The sequence below is a fragment of the Scylla paramamosain genome, chromosome 8, assembly GCF_035594125.1.
Source record: "Scylla paramamosain isolate STU-SP2022 chromosome 8, ASM3559412v1, whole genome shotgun sequence".
Lineage (NCBI taxonomy): Eukaryota > Metazoa > Arthropoda > Malacostraca > Decapoda > Portunidae > Scylla > Scylla paramamosain.
Window position 1 is genome coordinate 57,666 of NC_087158.1, and position 22,335 is coordinate 80,000.

At 39.5% G+C, this 22,335-nt stretch overlaps 1 protein-coding gene across 4 annotated transcripts in view; it reads left to right on the top strand.

Annotated features, from left to right (window-relative positions):
- The first annotated feature begins 1,654 nt into the window (after positions 1 to 1,654).
- LOC135102624 (sorting nexin-32-like) overlaps positions 1,655 to 22,335 on the top strand; it is a 56,895-nt gene continuing 36,214 nt past the window's right edge. Inside the window, exons 1-8 of one of the 4 annotated variants that reach the window (XM_064007896.1) lie at positions 1,655 to 1,765; positions 5,314 to 5,470; positions 9,031 to 9,157; positions 9,908 to 10,007; positions 12,563 to 12,656; positions 14,154 to 14,322; positions 20,697 to 20,824; positions 21,884 to 22,060. In XM_064007896.1, the coding sequence (XP_063863966.1) occupies positions 5,321 to 5,470; positions 9,031 to 9,157; positions 9,908 to 10,007; positions 12,563 to 12,656; positions 14,154 to 14,322; positions 20,697 to 20,824; positions 21,884 to 22,060 (945 nt within the window). In that variant the 5' untranslated portion in view covers positions 1,655 to 1,765; positions 5,314 to 5,320. Of the gene's footprint in view, positions 1,766 to 1,808; positions 1,989 to 2,125; positions 2,147 to 2,273; positions 2,296 to 5,313; positions 5,471 to 9,030; positions 9,158 to 9,907; positions 10,008 to 12,562; positions 12,657 to 14,153; positions 14,323 to 20,696; positions 20,825 to 21,883; positions 22,061 to 22,335 lie in introns of those variants that run through there. The other 3 variants (XM_064007895.1, XM_064007898.1, XM_064007897.1) reach the window with 3 other exon arrangements.

Below are 22,335 nucleotides of genomic sequence, written 5' to 3' on the forward strand. Positions count from 1 at the left end.
AAATACAGAAGCAGGCAGGGAGTTCCAGAGTTTACCAGAGAAAGGGATGAATGATTGAGAATACTGGTTAACTCTGGAAGTGTCCAGTGTTTGTCCTGGTCACCGACTTTACATCCAAATTACAGCTCATAGAGTTTCTTTACATGGTGAATCAACTATCTCTTGTATTGCCTTAATGTAACTGATCCACATAAAAAAAATAAATAAATAATAATAATAATACATAAAAAATAAATAAAAATGCCTGGGGAATTTTTGCGTTCTCTAGATATTTTAGCTTTATCTCAAGCAAAGAAAAAAAAATAATATGTGAAAACTAATAGAAATAGTAACAACAAAAATGTTGAATAAAAAAAAAAAGTAAAAATATGAATCTTTTTATGTAGGTTACAAAATTATCATGCAAAATATGGTTATTACAAGGAACTGGAGGGTCGCAGAAACAAACGGATGTTACATTCATGATCTCCGCAAAAAAAAAAAAAAAAAAAGGAAAAGGATATTCTCATTTTTTTTTTTTTTTTTTTATTGTTATAGTGTTATTATTATTATTATTGTTGTTGTTGTTGGTGGTGGTGGTGATGGTGTTACTGAAAGTAAATATCCATATACATGTGGAAAGTGACTTGTGTTTTTTATTGTGCTTATCAACTTTTATTGAACTATTATCATTATCAGTATTTTTACCACTATGATACGACAGACTTCACTGGAATTGACAGAACATTGCAGTCCAGCTCCGTGGAAAAAAAAAATGATAGTAAGAACCTAGCTGGCCCGACCTGGAGTAATTTTATAAAATTGATTGTTACAACAGCTCTAGTGAAAATTATTAGGGTTTTCAAGGATTTTTTTTTATTATAGCTAAGCAAGGGCTCTATATCAATGGAAAAAAGAATTACGAGAACCGGATTCATTATCTCTGTGGCCTTTGAAAATAGTCTATATGAGAGCCTAAAGGGCTTTAGTAAATGGATCCATCTTTTCTCCTATGTTACGACAAGGGATGCCATTCTATACTCAACATAGGCTCTTATCCTTTTAATCTAACTTGGAGGATGAAAAAAAAGAGACCTGCTGATTGAGGTTTAATAAAATTATAGTGATTTTTTTTTTTTAATCCACATCAGTTCTTCAAGAACTCTCAGAAATATGCGGGGACGCTCAAAACACCTATTCAAGGAAAGATTCGACTAAATGCAAATAAGAACATATAACAATAATGAAATAACGGCCTCAGAGTGTTGTGAGTGTTAGGCAGTATCTCAGTAAACATATTTAGCGAGGTACATGACTGCCACAAACAAAAAAAAAAAAAAAAAAAAAAAAAAAAAAAAAAAAAAAATATATATATATATATATATATATATATATATATATATATATATATATATATATATATATATATATATATATATATATATATATATATATATATATATATATATATATATATATATATATATATATATATATATATATAATGGAAGCGGGAAATAGAATCTACAAAAGTTAGATCTGTAATGAACCCGTGTCACATATTTGTGAATTTACATGAGTATAGCAATGACAGGGTATATATCAGTACGTATATACAAATTGAATTCGGCTGGATGTAACCTCAAAGACCAAGTGATTTGATAAGGAGGCAAATAATCACCAGGGAAACCGAGGCTACCATTGTTCTCTCAACAATTGGCGATCTTATCTGTCACTGTCACAGCGAGAGGCGTCATTCTTATATCACTTTCTGAACAGAAAACAGGTATGCCTTTAAGTTTTGTAAGGGATTTATTTTAATGTAGTGTAGAATGTTATAGTGTAGGCATAATATAATTAGGTGTGCAGCTACTTGTATTGTAACACCGTAAAGTGTTCGCAATCAGTCAGCTGACGCCTCACTTTGTTTATACATTGGCATCTGTCGTGGGAGGCGTGCTGCGCCTGCCGCCTCACACCAATGAACTCTTGCCACGCTCACTACACACGTAAGTAACTGATACTACTACCTTAGAAAATCTTGTGAACGTTTATTGCTTCCACCTGTATCCTGTAGCCACAGAAAGATGTGTGTGTGCGCGCGCGCTGATGGCGGGAGCGTTGCCTGGCCGCCAACAGCACTCCGGTGGGCGTGAGCAGTGAGGTGGTGCGTCTCTCTCATCACTCATGCTTGCTACATGATTTGTTATGCACACTTTGACCTTCATACAGAACACCAAGAACAGTATTTTGTAATGGATAGTGATCAAGCGAACACTTCATTTTTTTTTTCTTTTTCATCTGACATTGATCAAGGTAACTGAAATAATCTCGTTAGATGTGGAATTTCATACAGTACTTAATTTTTCTACATTTTTTCTGTAATGCACAAGCTTAGGTATCTGATGGAAGAGCAGAGTTGTAAGGTAGAGGGAACAAACACTTATTTCTCTTGGTAACTGAGGCGCTTTTCCAGTCGACATACTGTGCACACCAAACATAACTTTACCATTCTGATACCTTGATGGATTGTTCCACCACCTCTGTAAGCTACCTTACAAAACAGTGTATCCTCAAATTGTTTGACTTGATAAGGTATCTAACTATGTCAATAAATATACTGTAGTCTACAACCTAACACTAACCAGTGGGGCTAAAGTCCCCTTGGGCCCTTCAAAATTTTTGCTAACTGCTATGTGTCACTTTCATGGTCACATCAAACTGAGGAACATTTAAAACAATCTAACCAAATGGGGGGAACAAAGCATCCTCTGATCCCCCATGAGGGTGGTTCACTGTCATCCATGTCTCTTGGTTATGCAAGTCTTGATTTAGTCTCAACCATGTGACAATGAAATACTTTTCAGAATTAATTCTATCCAGATGTTAAGTCTTTTAGGTGGGACATCCCTTCAAAATCATACTCAGTAGGTAAGCAATTAAACATAAAATACCATGGTTTGTCTCCTTTGTGGAGTGTGGAAGGTGAGAATATCCTGTCAGATGTGAGGCTTTAAAAAAATTAAATAAAGTAATAGATAAACATGGTGTGGGCAGTTGGTTGATTGAAACAGTGGGATTGAGGATTGGTGACAGTGGTTAATGCATCACCTCAAGTAATGAAGGTAAGACATGGTCCACTAATTAAGTAGTATAGTACTGAGGAAGGTGCCTTTACTAAGATAATATGATATGTATGTACTGGGTTAGAGTTAGTTCTGGAATGCCTTCAATTTTTATATAGGCAAGACTGAAGCATGGCAAGAAATTGACTGTAGTTGGTTAGACTTTGGAAAGCCTGATCCCTTGCTTAGATGATTGGATGAAACGTTTGGCTAAGTTTAGTTTTGAGAAGCCTTCACTCTCATGTGGTCAAGATAGTGACTTAAGTCAAGGGATAGGGAGGACAGAACCCTTCCCAGTTAGTATTACAGTACATAAGTAGTATATATTGGTTTTCCTATCCTGAAACTTCACTTCATCTCTAGGTCATTAAGCTGACTGTGCACTAGGAAAGAAATAAGAAAGATGTAAATATTGTATGAAGATGTAAATTTACCTTTAAAAATTCAAGTATAGTGTTAGAACAAGCAGTAAAATGTCTTGATGACAGTGAATGAGTGTGGATATGTGCCCAGTGGAGAATATCCACTAGGAGCATGTAGCATCACCCTGCAAGTCAACTACTTGCTTCAGCTCACTGTAACTCATTAACTTGAGTCAGTGGTCTGTTACATATGCCAGTTGATGGGTATGCTTGATTCCACATTTGATGGCATGTGTCTGGTCTCATAGGGATCACACTTCATGGATAAAAATTCATGAATGTTGGCTGTATCTCAATTTATTGTTACGAGTGAAGCAAAGTTTTCTATGCAGATTGTTGTTTTATTTTGAGCAGCCCGTCCTGTCCCAACCATAACACTATTCAAACGCTAATATATCCTGAACTACATGGCCAATTGTTACAAAATTTGCACCATATGATAGCACAACTTTATCAATTTTATATGATATAGCTTTCATCTCTTCTATTGGCTGAAGACAAGAGTAACTTGCAAAAAGTAGAAGGGTGTCAAAAATGGGATTTTATGAACCAAATGTCAATTTTCTGCAATTTTCACCAACTTTTGTTTGTCTCAACAAGAGTGGACACATACCACTGAATGCAGAATTAAATTTCCTATCCAACAGTATAAAGCACAACCATTCGGCTCTTGCAAAGTTTTTAGGTAGAGTGATTTGAATATTAGCCAAGTGCATGATGTGCAGGGTGCTTCCTCTGTTTCATTACTGACAGCTTCGCTCATCAGTCATCTTCCAGGTATTTTACTGGTATTACATGCTGATCATAGGAAGCTTGTTGTGGTCTTGTTTTGAAGCTTGAAATAGATAAAACAATAAACATAAAAATTTCCAAAAAGACAAGTTTGTTAGGAGCATGACACTTGGAGATACCCAGCATAACTTTGTCTTCACTTCAGCTTGCTATGATGCAGAAATTTGCAAGAAACAGAACTCTGTTCTATACTGCATTTTGTAGTGAATTAACATATGAAAAACCATATAGACATTTCTCCACCTTTTAAAAAGTTACCCATGAACTCTGTCTAGCAAAAGTGATGAAACTTATCTCACATAAAATTGATAGAGTTATGCTATTATATGGTGTGACATTCATTGTGATAGGCCATATGGGTTTAGAGATGTAAGCTAGTGGATAGGATAACAGTCAGGCTGGGCCAGGCTGCTCAAGTGCAAGCTGCATCCACTTGAAGCTAATGTTTGCCTCTTCCCAAAGTCCCTTGAATGGATGTCTAACATATTTTAAATCTAAGATAGTTTGCTACTCAGGGAGGTATTTCACAGGTTTTTATTTTAGTATAATTAAAGGTATATTGTAGTGTATAGCTACAGCTCCAGACAAACCCATGCAATATTTTAGTAATGCACAGAATAAATAATATAATGATCAGTAAAAGTTTGTATATTTAGTCAGCTTTATTAATGTCTCTAAAAACTGTGAAGTGTACCACACAGTCCGTTGACATGAGTTCACCAGCTTATCCTTGGCAGAATGCACCCCTTAACACCACTTGTAAGGCACCTTGGAATTTAAGTCATGTTACATGATTTTATTGTGTGTGTGTATTATTAGAATTTTGCACACAATGCTTGCTGTGTATTTACTCTTGTTCATACCATCACCTTAATCTCATAACATGAGGCATGCATCATGATTTAATAATTACTAAAAAGATAAAATACTTGTGTTTACTAAAACTATTTTTTATTAGTGTCTTTTTAACAAATGAATTGATTTTGTTGTTGCAGACTAAGAATGTTGGAAGAAGGGTCAGTGTCTGGGGCATCCTCAGGGGCCTCCTCCCCTGAGCCAGAAGAGCCCTTCATCCCAAAGTTCAAAGTCCAATTTAGTGATAATGTCAACAAAGACGGAGACTCAGTCAAGTTCACATTACAAGTTTCACAGGTATGACTCAAGGTGGGGAAAGATTAGTGAAAAAGTCCTTCATATTGTTGTTGAGGAAGCTTATTTTGATGATGTAATGCCCTTTGATCTGTGGATTTCTGCAGCATACTTTTATATAGGTTGAGTAAGGAAAAGGAAAGAACTCTTCAGAGTAATGATGGTTCAGCTACATTGCTTAGGCTGAGATTGTAAGAATTGTATCAGTTGTGATTGCAGAAAGCAAGAGTGACTGCAAAAAGCACACAAGTTAAACATGACTGCAGTAATTCCTCCAATATCCACATATATGTGGATATATATATATATATATATATATATATATATATATATATATATATATATATATATATATATATATATATATATATATATATATATATATATATATATATATATATATATATATATATATATATATATATATATATATATACATATTATATATATAAGGCATCCTGCATTAGAAGGGCCGCTCGTGCCACCTTGGCCAAAACCGAGATAACTTCATATAGCACTCTATTGAGGTCTTAAATTTTGCCCAGGAGTGGATGAGTGTCCCATCAATAAGATTGAAAATCTATACAAGGAGAGAATAATTTTGATGTCTAATTGACCATCATTGTAGACATAACACGCTGCTGAACAATATTCTGTGTTAGAAGTGCTGCCCATCCAAGATGAGTAGCCATTAGAATTTGGAAAATTTTCTCTGGTAAATTCTGTATAAGATGGGCAGCTTACTCCAGTGCAGGGAGGACATCAGCCAATCAGAACCCTCCCCTCTGATAATGTGATGCTCAGAGGCTGTAGCTGCCCAAAGGCAGCTAAAGGATTTTAGATCCACATGGTGATGTAAATCATTTATTGCATTCAGTCAAACCTGAAGACATATGTAATAGACATAGGACGAGTGTAGCACTACTAACCATTAAGTACCGTATCAACATAATGCATCACTAACCATGGATTATGACAATTATGGTGATCAATCCCCTCGTAATACAGATGTGGAACTCACATGTTTGGGGTCTTGAGGAGGCCTGTTACCAAGCAACACCTATATGGTAGTGGCCCAATCTTTCCTGAAGTAGTTGTACTTGAACATGGTGGCAGTACAAAGGGGTCTGTCCCTCCAGGCTGCGTCCATGCTGGCCCTCAACGCCTCACGCCTGCCCATCTTACCCTTAGGTCAGCATTAGTTCCTGGGTGACTCATTCCTCTACAGAGATTCCTGTGTCTTATCTATCCTACATGCCATGTCATCAACTTTACCACGTAAACACGACCCTCACTACCTCTCTATAGCTAAGCTCTCCACAGCTAGTTCCTCTCACACAACTTCACTATTGCAGTTAACTACTATAATGAATTCACTTTCCTTAATCTCTATTCTAATTAACTCAGTTTCCTTAGTGTTATACATGTCTTGTATTAGTCTCTTGCCCCCAGCCTCACAGGACCTTGTGAGGCGGCATAGCTGGCAATTACACTTTCCTCGTTTACTTAACTTTCATAGCACCAGAACTTAATACACTACTAACTTATTACACTAGTTCACTTCAACTCTCATAACACAGAACATATTATTTAGCATATGTATTTGTTTGTTCTTCCATTGTTACTTCCGTAACCGCCAGCATCACTGTTGGCAGTAACAGAGGCAATGGGAAGTCGGTTGCATTCACCTGCTATTAGTTCCTTTTGCTTTGGTGTCTTGGTTGAGATACAAAGGACACTCACTTTTTCTGCTGTGTATGTGTATATTAGTGCTACAATCATTAAACTTTCCTTAAAATGTGTGACGATGGTGTACAGCATGTTGTGCAAGAGGAAGGGGTTCCAGGCCTGTCACCTCATGGTGATATGAGTGGTGAACAGATGCCTTTTCTATGGGGTAATGTTAATGGTATTGTTAATATTGTTATTTTGTATTTTTATATTCCAGTATTCATAAATTATTATTATTTTGTGTAGTATTCAAAGAAAAATGCTGTCAAATTTTGGTGAACTTCTGAAATCATAACACAATTTGCAAAAAATATGCAAAAATTAGTTAATAAGTATCATGATCTTGAAGATTTTTTGAGACCATGATTTTGATTGTCTACCAGCCATTTTGAGACCAAGTTCATTGTCTTAGCAAGTATAACAAAAAAAAAATTATGTTTTTTGGAAGTTTGCTAAACTTTGGGCACATTTTTCTCACTTTATTTTGGCACAAGTGGTCCTTCTGATGTGGGATGCCTCATATATATATATATATATATATATATATATATATATATATATATATATATATATATATATATATATATATATATATATATATCCAATGGTTACACATTGTTTATTTTCTTTATTCTATCAAGTTGTTTTATTTTTTATGTACTAATAGGAGAATTGCAACTATTAAAAAGTCTTCTTTTTTTGTGGACTTATCAATTCTATGAAGCAAAAACGTAAGCGACATACAAGTACTTCTTGAGATGAACGCAAACGAAGAGAATGATACAAGCCTAGAAAATGAAAGTGGAAGAAACTAAAACAAAAGAACTAATAAACGTTATAAAAATATACAGGTATAGATGGTAACAGAATATAAAGAAATAATAGTTATCTGATGCTTCCAAAGCTCAAATAGGCTTCCCCCCATGCTTCTTCGTCTTTTAGCAATATTTTCTTCCATTTTTCTTCCTCTGGAGGGTCTTGGCTCCTCAAGGGGTATGCTGTTGTCCCCCATAATAATGAAAGACTTGTGTGTTGTGTAAAAGCAAAATTATGATGACAGCCTGTCATTTAAGGATAGCAAACAGGCTGGAGGAAGGGAGAGTGTAAAGTGTGTGAGTGTGGTGGTGGGGAGGTGTCCTGGTCACATGACTTACAGCACAAGCTGGCTACTCCCACACTGCTGTAGTGAGGGAGTTACTTCTTTCTGGCCCCACCAGCTGATAGCTATCACTCAAGTGTGGCAAGAACCTTATGTGGATAATTTCACTTGAATGGGTTTTTGATCCTATTACAAGGTCCATTCTGACATCCATGCTCTCTCTCATCACAGTAGGAAGGTTTTGGGGAAGACAATGCAAAAAAAAAAAAAAAAAATTTCAGCCACAAGGTCACTTACGTCACTCTGGCTCTGGATATCTCATATATATATATATATATATATATATATATATATATATATATATATATATATATATATATATATATATATATATATATATATATATAGATAGATAGATAGATAGATAGATAGATAGATAGATAGATAGATAGAGAGATAAATAAATAAATAGATAGGTAAAAAGATGTATATTTTGTGGCCTGGAGGAGTTAATAATACATAAATTAGCTGAATCTGTTATGGACTTAGGGATAAATTTATAAAATGTCAGATGCATTACTTTTCTTTATTCTCATTCATGTATCTGCAGCGTGTGTATGCTTTGATTCTAATCACTAACACCTTAACCTTTATATTATCCATCACATATATCTTTTGAATGAAATGGTGGCTTGCTGTGAAGAAGAGATGACCACTCTTCCTCCCCCCACAGGACGGCCTTATGTCTCATGTGCTGGAGCGGGAGTTTGAGGACTTTGAATACCTGGACCACTGCGTGAGCACTGGCCAGGTATCCCGTGGCCTCATCATCCCTCCCATCCCACAACGTTCAGCTATTGGTCAGTGTTTCGCTGCCACTTCATATTCTTTATAAGTTATCGGTTGTGCATTCTTGCATGAAGTTCTAATTATCTGTGCATTGTATTTAGTATTCAGACATCATTAGGTATACACATTTTAGTAAAGGTACATTTTTACACAGATTCAGTGATGTATGCTTCTGGGAGACTTGTTAATCCACTGTGTAAAACTTGATGTATTGTAAATGATTATGTTCCTCAAAAACTGATCATAGTTCAAACAAATGTATAACAAACTTGTTTTGTTACTGAAGTGTTGTCCTCTGCATTACCCTCTGGAATGTTGGCCTCAGTCCACTTTGAGACCAAAGGACATGATGTGACAAACTTCCTTACTCCTTGAGGGCATTCTTTTCTAGCAACAGCCTTTCTCATCATACTCTACCAGCTGTTTTGCCATATAAATGAATATAAGCAGTTTGGGCACTGAGATACAGACAGCTTAAAGTTAATGCATTGAGAAATGCAGGAAAGAGTGGACAGAGGCAAAGAACAGATGGCACTACAATTGCTCACCCAGCTGATGGAAGGAACAAGCCACAGTGATCATAAGGAAAACAATTGGTGTTCAAGAAGAACTCTCATTAGAGTTAAATATTGTAAAGTAGGATCAGCCTGTACCATTAGTTTTTAAGATTTTGTTCATGTGCGTAGTTTTTTTGTGTTTACATTTTTTTTTATGCTGGTATATATTTAAATTATGTGTGGTAATGTGTTGGTCTGTTTCAGATCCGTACAATGCAGAAATACAGTCCAAGAGATTAATGGGGAAAGGATCCAAGACTCTCATTGCTGATGAGTTCCATAAAGACTGCCAACAGTTACAAAAGTAAGGGAGAAGAATGATTCCTTCATGATATGTAGCATAACCATTAATGCATTAATGCTGTACAAGTGTAACCATAACTACTTCATCATGATTGATGTGATAGTCTTGATAGAAGCCAAACTTACCAATAACATTTGAGTCATGGTATGTTTTCTCATTGTGAAGCTTTATATATATAAAGTATGTATCTATCTATCTATATATCTTTGTATGTATGTATGTATGTATGTATGTATGTATGTATGTATGTATGTATGTATGTATGTATGTATCTATCTATCTATCTATCTATCTATATCTATATCTATATATATATATATATATATATATATATATATATATATATATATATATATATATATATATATATATATATATATATATATATATATATATATATATATATATATATATATATATATATATATATATATATATATATATATATATATATATATATATATATATATATATTCTGACCCTCTTCCCTTTTGCAGAGATCTCCATTCTTGGAGACTTCAATGTTCACCACCAGCTTTGGCTTTCCTCTCCCTTCACTGACCATCCTGGTGAACTAGCCTACAATTTTGCTATCCTCCATGACCTAGAGCAATTGTGCAACACCCTACTCGTATTCCTGACCGTCTTGGAGATACGCCCAACATTCTTGACCTTTTCCTGACCTCTAATCTTTCTGCTTATGCTGTCACCCTTTCTTCTCCGTTGGGCTCCTCCGATCACAATCTCATATCTTTATCTTGTCCTATCACTCCAATCCCTCCTCAGGATCCCCCTAAGCGAAGGTGCCTCTGGCGTTTTGCCTCTGCTAGTTGGGGGGACATGAGGAGGTATTTTGCTGATTTTCCTTGGAATGACTACTGCTTCCGTGTCAGAGACCCGTCTTTGTGTGCTGAGCGCATAACAGAGGTGATAGTGTCTGGCATGGAGGCGTACATTCCTCACTCTTTTTCTCGTCCTAAACCTTCTAAACCTTGGTTTAACACAGCTTGTTCTCGTGCTATACATGATAGAGAGGTGGCCCACAAAAGGTACTTAAGCCTTCCATCACCAGAATCTCATGCACTTTATATTTCTGCCCGGAACCATGCCAAGTCTGTTCTCCAACTAGCCAAAAACACCTTCATTAACAGAAAATGTCAAAAACTTTCAAGATCTAACTCCCCTCGTGATTTCTGGCATCTAGACTAAAATATCTCCAATAACTTTGCTTCTTCTTCTTTCCCTCCTCTACTTCAACCAGATGGCACCACTGCTATCATATCTATTTCTAAAGCTGAACTCTTTGCTTAAACCTTTGCTAAAAACTCTACCTTGGATGATTCTGGGCTTGTTCCTCCCTCTCCTCCACCCTCTGACTACTTCATACCACCTATTAAAGTTCTTCGCAATGATGTTTTCCATTCCCTCGCTGGCCTAAACCCTCGGAAGGCTTATGGACCTGATGAGGTCCCTCCTATTGTTCTCCGAAACTGTGCCTCCGTGCTTGCACCTTGCCTAGTCAAACTCTTTCAGCTCTGTTTGTCAACATCTACCTTTCCTTCTTGCTGGAAGTTTGCCTACATTCAACCTGTTCCTAAAAAGGGTGACTGTTCTAATCCCTCATACTACCGTCCTATTGCTTTAATTTCCTGCCTATCTAAAGTTTTTGAATCTATCCTCAACAGGAAGATTCTTAAACATCTATCACTTGACAACCTTCTATCTGATCGCCAGTATGGGTTCCGTCAAGGCTGCTCTACTGGTGATCTTCTGGCTTTCCTTACTGAGTCATGGTTATCCTCTTTTAGAGATATTGATGAAACTTTTGCTGTTGCCTTGGACATATCAAAAGCTTTTGATAGAGTCTGGCACAAAGCTTTGATTTCCAAACTACCCTCCTACGGTTTCTATCCTTCTCTCTGTAACTTCATCTCAAGTTTCCTTTCTGACCGTTCTATTGCTGCTGTGGTAGACGGTCACTGTTCTTCTCCTAAATCTATTAACAGTGGTGTTCCTTAGGGTTCTGTCCTGTCACCCACTCTCTTCTTATTATTCATTAATGATCTTCTAAACCAAACTTCTTGTCCTATCCACTCCTATGCTGATGATACTACCCTGCACTTTTCCACGTCTTTTCATGGACGTCCAACCCTTCAGGAGGTAAACATATCACGCAGGGAAGCCACAGAACACCTGACTTCTGATCTTTCTAAAATTTCTGATTGGGGCAGAGGAAACTTGGTATTGGTATTGGTAAACTTAGATAAGTGTCTTGAAACCTCTCTTTTGAAGGAATTTAAGTTTGTGTGTGTGTGTGTGTGTGTGTGTGTGTGTGTGTGTGTGTGTGTGTGTGTGTGTATCCATGCATACATGCATGCCTGCATGTATGCATGTATGTATATTTCCTCATAAATCTTACAACTACTACTACTACTACTACTACTACTACTACTACTACTACTACTACTACTACTACTACTACTACTACTACTACTACTACTACTACTACTGTATCTTGTTATTAATATGTGTTATGGTAATCTTTTGCCTGGCAGGTACCTTGAACTACTACTGTCACATCCTGTATTAGGCAAAAATGAAAAGCTACATGATTTCTTGAATGAGAAGACTCCTCCACCTAGGACCAAGGTTTGTGTGTGCAAGTGTGTGTGTGTGTGTGTGTGTGTGTGTGTGTGTGTGTGTGTGTGTGTGTGTGATTTTACCTATGGTTGTCTGCTGGACACCCAGCCAGCTTTTACCATATGGAAAGAGCTCAGAGCCCATTATGACCAATCTTTGGGTAGGACTGAGACCACTCACATACCACACACCAGGACAGTGAGGCCACAACACCTTGGGTTACATCCCATACCTACTTGCTGCTAGGTAAACAGGGGCTACACATTAAGAGGCATGCCCATTTGCTTTGCCACGCTCGGGACCTGAACCCGGGCCTTCTTCATTGTGAGCCGAGTGTGCTTACCACTTCACTATGTGGTGTGTGTATGTTCTTACCTTATTCTTACCTCATTGTGTTTTGATAGAATTGAGTCGAGCTCATAATGTCCCATCTTTAAAGGTTTATTTGTCATATTTATCTTTAAAATTATATATGTATATTTTCATAGTTGCTTATTTCTATTTTTAAAGGATTAATTCAGATTTATTCATATTTGGTATTAGTTTGTGCATGGTATTTGCATACACACCACTTTCTCTGGTAATGGATCCCACTGATTTATTGCTAAACTGCATTCCCATTCATCCCATCTCCTCTTGTTAATCTTCCAGCTTTGTTCTCTTCTTGTTGGGTTTTCTGATTGACACAGATCTTATATATACAGTATACCTATTCTGTATCATTATTTATTTGTATAACATAATCATATTCCCTCTTTTTCATCCTTCCTCTCATCTTTCTTTGTACATTAAACCTCCAGGACTTGGTACCACTCTTGTTTTTAGTACTTTTCAAGTTTAGTAATGTTTCTTTAGGTGTGGATTTCACACCACTGCTGCATATTTCAGTGTGGATCTTATACTCAACATTACTATATTCTTTACCATCCCTTCATTTACAAATATTAACCTCTTCAATCTGTTACAACTATGTAGTGCCCAAAATGTACACAGGGAAGCCATCCACTCATGCCAGTTCTCAAGCTCATTCCTGCTGACTCTTATCTAACCCTTACTAACAATAGAAAGCAGATTTGTTCATAACAGGCATGAAGCACATTTAATGCTCAATACAACAATATACTTCTAAGCACAACTGGACATTTCCTGATATGTGTTATGATGCCTCACATTTTCCCTTCCTTTAGATCGGCATTATGCACTGGAAATATAAAATCAGTGATAACCCCTCTCTCTCTCTCTCTCTCTCTCTCTCTCTCTCTCTCTCTCTCTCTCTCTCTCACTCTCCTCTCCTCTCTCTCTCTCTCTCCTCTCTCTCTCTCTCTCTCTCTCTCTCTCTCTCGTCTCTCTCTCTCTCTCTCTCTCTCTCCTCTCTCCTCTCTCTCTCTTCCTCTCTCTCTCTCTCTCTCTCTCTCTCTCTCTCTCATCCAAATTACCAAGCTAATAACAGTTCTTTCTTCATTATGTTAAAAACTAACACTAGGAATTTTGTGGTCACCTGTCTAGGTTAAAAAAGGTCTGATGACTAAGTTATCAGACACGCTGGATGCCAGGAAGTCATCTTACCCTGACAGTGAGGAATTCTTCCAAAAGGAGCGTGACTGGGTGACCAAGTACCAGCCAGCCATTGCATACACCAGTGAGGCCTTCAACAAGATTACCTGTGCTCAACTCAGTAAGTGTGTGGATGTGTGTGTATTTATCTAGTTGTGGTTTACGGGAGGGGAGTAATCTCATAGTATCCCGTCTCTGTATCTATCGAATTTGGTCTTAAAAGCACTGACAGTTTTGGCATTTACAATGTCTTCACTGAGTTCATTCCATTTGTTCACAACTTCTGTGAGGAAAACTATACTTATTAATGTCTCTTCTACAGTTAACTTTCTTCAACTTTTTATTGTGTCCCCTTGTACTCTGTGTGTCTTAATTTATAAAACCTCCTTTGTCCGCATTTTTCATATCATTTATCATTCTATAGATGTTTATTAAATCTCCTTTCTCTCTCTCTCTCTCTCTCTGCTCTCCTCCTCTCTCTCTCTCTCCTCTCCTCTCCTCTCTCTCTCTCTCTCTCTCCTCTCTCTCTCTCTCTCTCTCTCTCTCTCTCTCTCTCTCTCTCTCCTCTCTCTCTCTCTCTCTCTCTCTCTCTCTCTCTCTCTCTCTCCTCTCTCTCTCTCTCTCTCTCTCTCTCTCTCTCTTTTAATTATACAAATCTACATGATATGTTTTAACAGAGTTGCAGTACATATACTTTACATATTTAATACAACAAATTAGGCTAAAGAAGTCACTGTTAATGCCTTCTATCTGAAAACCTCTCTCTGTCTGTCTTTGGCAAGCACACATTGAGTGCAGTCTTGAACTGCTGCGTGGTCCAGCCCTCAGCACTTGGCTGCACGGTAACAAACTCTTTCCACCAGCCGATGTATGTGTTCAGAAACTGTCTTTGCTGGTGCCACGTTCTGCACCTGGGCTGGTACAGCTCCCCAGGGGCACGTGTGACAGCTCTGGTGGTGACATCGGCATGTCGGGCAGGCTGCCGGAGAGCCTGTAGGTGTGGCACCCGTTGCTGTTGCACCTTGAACATGACGGTGAGGCCCGCCACGTCTCGTCAGTGCTGGAGGGTGTGCAGTGCAGGCTGAAGGTCGAGCTCGCTGTTCCTGATGAGCCTCACCACTCGGTCCTGCACCTTGTCCAGGAGAGCTAGGTGCTTGTTTGCCGTGCCGCCCCAGGCCAGGCATGCGTACTCCAAGGAGGAGCGGACCTGCGCCTTGTAGAGTAACTCCAGTCCCTTGGCGTCAAGGAGGTAGGAGATTCTCCTCAGGGATGCCAGCTTCCCTGAAGCCTCACTGGCGAGTCGCTCCACGTGGGTTCTGAAGGTCAACTTACGGTTGTAAGTGACCCCCAGCACCTCCACGGCATCAGTGTCTCCCTGTTGAGGGTGAGACGCGGGGCTCTACTTGTCCTGTTGATAGTGAGCTGCTGGGTTTTGTGAGCAGCAAACTTTACTTGTCACTTCCTTCCCCAGGCTGCAATACGGCTCAGGGTGGCGTTGATGTCGTGGTTGGCTGCAGCTTCCTCCTGTGTAGCTGTGGGATAATGATATGTCATCTGCAAACGCCTTCACGGTAGGAACAAGGTGCATCAGATCATTGACATACACATTCCACAGCAAAGGGCCGAGGCAGCTCCCTTGAGGAACACCTGCCCTTATGGGCTGTGGATTTGATTCCCGCCCATTGATGATTACTTTGAGATGTCTGTCTCTCAAGTAATTCTCAAAGAGCTGGAGGAGTGCCCCATCCATGCCTACAGCACGGAGCTTTGTGATAAGGGCTGCGTGCCACACTTTGTTGAACGCCCCCTTGATGTCAAGAGCCATGATAGCCGTGGTCTTCCCTTGGTCCAGGGCCCCACTCCACTCTGTCGAGAGGAGCAGGTGCAGGTCTGCCGCCGATCTCCCCTGCCTGAACCCAAACTGTCTGTTGCTCAGCAGGTGGTGCCTCTTGAGGTGCCGCGTGACTCTCGAAGCCACAACAGTTTCCAGCACTTTGCTCAGCACAGGCAGCAGTGACACGGGTCTGTAGTTTTTTGCCTCTGTCTTTGCATTTTTCTTGTGCAGAGGCACCACACTACTCCCCTTCCATATTTCAGGCCATGTGGCGTTGCTGAGGCAGTGGTTAAAGAGTGAAGCGAGTGGGTGCGCCAGCTCTGCAGCACACTGTCAGAGTACACGGGGACTAATGTCCTGTGGCACCACCGCTTTTTTTCTCGTCCAAATTTGCGAGTATCACTTTCACTTCCTCTTCACTTGTGTTCACTGTCTCTAGTGTTTCTTTCACGATTCAAGGGAGTAGCGGAGATGGTCTTTCAGGGTCGGGGATGCACATTTTTTCAGCGAAGTGCTTGGCCAGGAGGTCCGCTTTGTCACGAGCAGTGTGGGCAATGCCCGGTGGAGTGCAGGGATGGAAGTGCCCCGCGACTCACCCCGCTGGTCCTTGACAAGGCTCCACCACTGTTTACAACCAACCTGGCCTCCCCTTAGCTTACTCTTGAGGTCAGCTTTCCACTGCTCCACTGCCCATGTTTGCGTGGTATTCAGGTGCATTGTTGCCTCTCGGTGCCTTAACCTGTTCCTGGCAGTGGGGTGTCTCTTAAGAGCACGCCAGGCTCGGTGCTTGGCATCAGAGGCAGAGCGGCACGCAGGGCCAAACCAGGGATGGTCTGATGCCTTGGTTTTGTGGTCCGAGTGCAGCACCCAGTGGGCCTTCAGGGCGTGGAGCAGCTGGGTGAGCTGCCTCACCTGCTGGTTAGTGTTGCCACGCAGCACATCTCCCCAGTCTGTGGTCCTCAGGGCGGCATGGAGGGCATCCCAGTCGGCAGCCTCCCACCTCCAGAGGGTGCGGGTAAAGCTCTCCTCTCATGGTGTCCTGAATTGTATCCTGGTGAGGACAGCCACGTGGTCTGAGGTGCCCACAAAGTCGAGTGGAGAACACTGTACTGTGTGGTGGAGAGGGAGGTCCGTCACTACTGGGTCCAAGGATGACCCAGACCTGTGCGTGGGGAAGGTGACATAATTGTGCATGTCGTGCACAACCAGTAAGGAGTTAAAAGTGTCTCTCACTGTGTGCTGGTTCAGGTCGCCAATCACTACCACACTGTCACCCTGACTGGCCGTCATGAAAGTGTCTAAGTTTTCTGACAGGTAGTCTAGCAACACTGTTCCCTGTGATGGAGGCTGATAGCAGCCCACACACAACAGACCTTTCCTGTTACTGTCCATTATTTTTAATGCCAGGAGCTCAAGTTCCCCGGGCACGGGCGTGGGAGGCTCTACCACCTGAGCACTGACCGTCTCTTTGTAGCAGAACGTTACGCCCCCGCCTTGTGTAGAGCGGTCTTTCCTTACCCAGGCCGAATACCCTTTAACTCGGGCGTAATTATCTGGCACCTTGGAATCGAGAAAGATCTCACACACGAACACTAAATCTACATTATTCTTAATGATAACACTGTGAGTGAGCTCACCAAGGTTCATATGGAAGCCTCTCACGTTGGCCGACACTATCTTAAGTTCACTATTGGGCGGCTTGTGGCATCGCTGGATAGTGTTGGGGAGCTGCTCCATACGGGAAGCCATAGGGGTGAGGGACAATGGGCCAGGGGAATCGGGAAGCTGGCGGCACTATAGGGGTTACCGGTCGGGGCTTGGCCAGCCTCTGGCCGAGTCCTCCCCCCCCGCTCTCTCTCTCTCTCTCTCTCTCTCTCTCTCTCTCTCTCTCTCTCTCTCTCTCTCTCTCTCTCTCTCTCTCTCTCTCTCTCTCTCTCTCTCTCTCTCTCTCTCTCTCTCTCTCTCTCTCTCTCTCTCTCTCTCTCTCTCTCTCTCTCTCTCTCTCTCTCTCTCTCTCTCTCTCTCTCTCTCTCTCTCTCTCTCTCTCTCTCTCTCTCTCTCTCTCTCTCTCTCTCTCTCTCTCTCTCTCTCTCTCTCTCTCTCTCTCTCTCTCTCTCTCTCTCTCTCTCTCTCTCTCTCTCTCTCTCTCTCTCTCTCTCTCTCTCTCTCTCTCTCTCTCTCTCTCTCTCTCTCTCTCTCTCTCTCTCTCTCTCTCTCTCTCTCTCTCTCTCTCTCTCTCTCTCACAGGAATTTCCAAAATTCTTAATCTCTCTTCATAGGTGGACTTACTCAACTGTGGAACCATCTTAGTGACTGCTCTTTGTAGTCTTTCTAATTTTATAATATTCCTCTTTGTACGAGGAGACCACACCACTGCCGCATATTCCAATCTTGGTCTTTTCATGGAAATCAACAACTTTTTTATCATTTCTTTATCCAAATATGAGAATGCCATTTGAGAATGCCATTCTTACTCTTTTTAACAAATTCATCATCTCTCCAGTAATTTTATCAATATGTCTGTCCAGAGTCAAATTTTCAGTAATTGTTACTCCCAAATCCATTTCCTATTTTGACTTCTTTAACTTCACACCTTCCATCTCATAATGATATTGTATTCTTTTCTTACTCTTACCAAACTCCATTACTTTACATTTACTTAAATTGAATTCCATTTGCCAAGATTTACTCCATCTATTTATCTTATTTAAATCATCTTGCAGTACCATACAGTCATTTACATTTTCTACCCTTCTCATCGGCTTAGCATCATCCGCAAATAAGTTCATATAAGTATCTATTTCTTCATTTATGTCATTCACATATATTACAAGCATTATCGGTCCCAACACTGACCTTTGTGGGACACCACTAGTTACTTTCAGCTAAGATGAATTTTGGTCTTGTATTACAGTTCTCATCTCTCTGTCATCCAGATAATCTTCCATCCACTTCAGCAGTCTTCCTCCAATTTTTCCATGATTTTTATTTTTGATTTTTTTAAAAATTTTGTCAGATGCCTTCTTCAAGTCTAAGTAGATACCATCCACCTGTCTGTTTCTCTCCTGCACAATATTGACCACCCTTGAATAAAAGGACAATAAGCTCATGGAGTATGATCTTCCCCTCTTAAATCCAAATTGACACTTTACTAAAACTTTATCTCTTTCCAAGTGTTCCATCCATCTTTCCTTTATTGTTCTTTCACATAATTTTCCTACAACACTAGTCAAGGACACTGGTTTATAATTTAGTGTATTTTTTGTATTTCCTCCTTTGTATATTGGTGTAATATTTGCCCTCTTCCCATCTTGTGGTACTCTTCCCTATGATAGTGATGTCACCACTAGACTGTGAATTTTATCAGCTATTTGTTCTCTACATTCCTTCAATATCCAGTTTGATACTCCATCTGGACCAGTTGCTTTATTTACTTCAAGTTCTTCCATCATCTTAAGTATTTCTTCATAACTGACTGGGACTGTACTTAGTATATTCCTCACCAACTTATCCCTTCCAGCATCAAACTCCCCTTCCATAGTAAATACCGATATGAAACTATTGTTCATAACCTCTGTTGTGTCCTGTGTATCATCATAGATTTTTCTTTCAACTTTCAATCTTGATACACCTTCCTTCTTCTTCATCTTCCCATTAATATGTCTAAAGAATAGTTTGGGTTCATTTATACACTTACCTATCATATCTCTTTCATAGTTTCTTCTCTCCATTCTTATTATCTCAATGTACTTGTTTCTAGCATCAGTATATTCCTCCCATCTGCTGTCAGTTTTCCTCTTCTTTCATTTATTCCAAGCATATGATTTACTATTTCTAGCCTCTTTGCATTTTGTATTGAACCATTCTTTACCCTTTCTACATCTCACTCCTCCTCTAGGTATAAATTTCTCCACAGCAGAATTATATATCCTTATAAATTAATTCCATTTTTCCCAAACATCTTCTGCATCTTCAAAGTCTTTCCAGTCCACAGCAACAAAGTACTTTCTTAGTTTTTCAAAGTCAGTTTTACTATATTTAGATCTTTTTACCTTATAATTTTCATCAATGATTACATTTTCATTTTTCAAATTAAATTCCATCAACACATGATCACTTTTACCTAGAGGGCTATCATAGTGTATAGTTTCAATAATTTCTATGTCCTTGGTAAATGCTAAATCAAGTCTTGATAGTTTATCTCTTCCTCTAAATCTGGTATCACAATCAATCCATTGAGTCATCAAGTTCTCCACCCCCCAGTTTAATAGTCTATTACTCCATGAATTCTCACTTCCAGTAGTTGTCAATGTCTCCCAATTTATCTCCTTACAGTTAAAATCACCAAGAATAACTGTATCACTACTTTCCATCACTTTCTTTTCAAGACCTTTTACCACATCTACCAACATTTCTTCTTGCTCTTCTTTTTGCCAAGCATTGGTCATAGGTGGCGCATACACTCCTACATAATTCATTATCCTTCCATTTCCACTTCTAATCATCACTTGTAGAATTTGTAATTGTAATTGTAAATTTTTCCTTTATCTTCACCAGAATGCAATACCCTGCAGCACAACACATGTGGCAGTACTGTATACATTGATTTGAAAGCATTAATGTATGATGTATTAAAGGAGTGCCCATTTTGCCCTTGACAGGAATAAGCCACCAGCTGGAGCAGATGGTGACAGCCCTGAAGGTGAGCACCTGTCCCAATGACCAGGTGTACAACAGGCAGTACAACAATATCAATGCCATCTTCCTGGAGTGCATAGACAAGTTGAAGGTGTGTGAAGGATTACCATACTCTTCTTCCTACTTCTTTTTGTCTCTTGTTTTATGTTTTAGAATTACTTAAAAACTAATCTCCCCCATTACCTGTTCATTCAAACTTACATTGCTTCTCAACTTCAGGAAAAGATAATTACTTGTATACTTAACCTTATTTCCCTTCTTAGTTTATTTTATTCACTAGTGTCTTGGAACCTCCCTCTTTAAAGAGTTGAAATCTTAGGCAGGAGGGAATACAGGAGTAGGCAGGGAGTTCCAGAGTTTATCAGTAAAATGAATGAAAGACTGAGAATACTGGTTGGATTAGAGAGGTGGATAGAATAGGGAGAAGAGAAAATAGAAAGATGAGATGAGGTGCCTTTGATTCCACCCTGTTTAAGAGAGCTATGTGTTTGGCATCCTCTCTTGTGTGAAGCACATTCCTTGCAGGTGGGCAACACAATCCTCTTCATAGTGGTGTCATTGAAAAAATCTGCTTCCATCTTCACAAAATGACTTGATCTAGGTTTCCAAAATATAACAATAACTTATAGTTACTGTAAGCCAAGATATGAAAAAAGAAAAATTTTTACTAATGGGAAATTACATAATGTTCCAGGCAGTAAGTGTATTGTTAAATCCCCCACTGTGTTTATCTTTTTTTCCTCTTTTTATTGATAATTCTTATAGTTGTTGAAATGGTTTGTAGATTTTTGTGTAAAAAATTCATCACATTTTTCATGTTTTCTGTTTTACTGCAATGTATATTTGATGATGTTATATTTATCTCTCTCTCTCTCTCTCTCTCTCTCTCTCTCTCTCTCTCTCTCTCTCTCTCTCTCTCTCTCTCTCTCTCTCTCTCTCTCTCTCTCTCTCTCTCTCTCTCTCTCTCTCTCTCTCTCTCTCTCTCTCTCTCTCTCTCTCTCTCTCTCTCTCTCTCTCTCTCTCTCTCTCTCTCTCTCTCTCTCTCTCTCTCTCTCTCTCTCTCTCTCTCTCTCTCTCTCTCTCTCTCTCTCTCTCTCTCTCTCTCTCTCTCTCTCTCTCTCTCTCTCTCTCTCTCTCTCTCTCTCTCTAGAATGAGACAGAGGTGAAGGGGAACCAAGAGGACATGGAGCTGGGGTCAACAATTGGCCTGTGGAGCCGCTACCTGCAGGCTGAGAGCAACATGCTGCTGGACCGCACTTGCCTTATGGTGGACTACCAGTCATGCAACCGTGCGCTGGATAAGGCCAAGCCAAACCGCAAGGAGGCAGTGAGTACCCATGTGTGCATTGTTGTCTGGTCTCAGATTTCAGTGGCTTTGCTGAACTGAAACTCTCCTACTTGTGTCCTGTCATGCAGCAGGGTTAATTGGTTATGAGCCTTTACCAGTGTGCTTGGGTTGTTTAAGATTATATACATAGGTAATTTGTTTTTACTTGTGGAATGCAGAGAAGACAAGATCTGAGTACTTGTCTCACTAGGAATTGTGAAGAATAATTAGGTAGCTGTCATTGATTTACTGAGCAAGAGTAGAAATAAGCATAG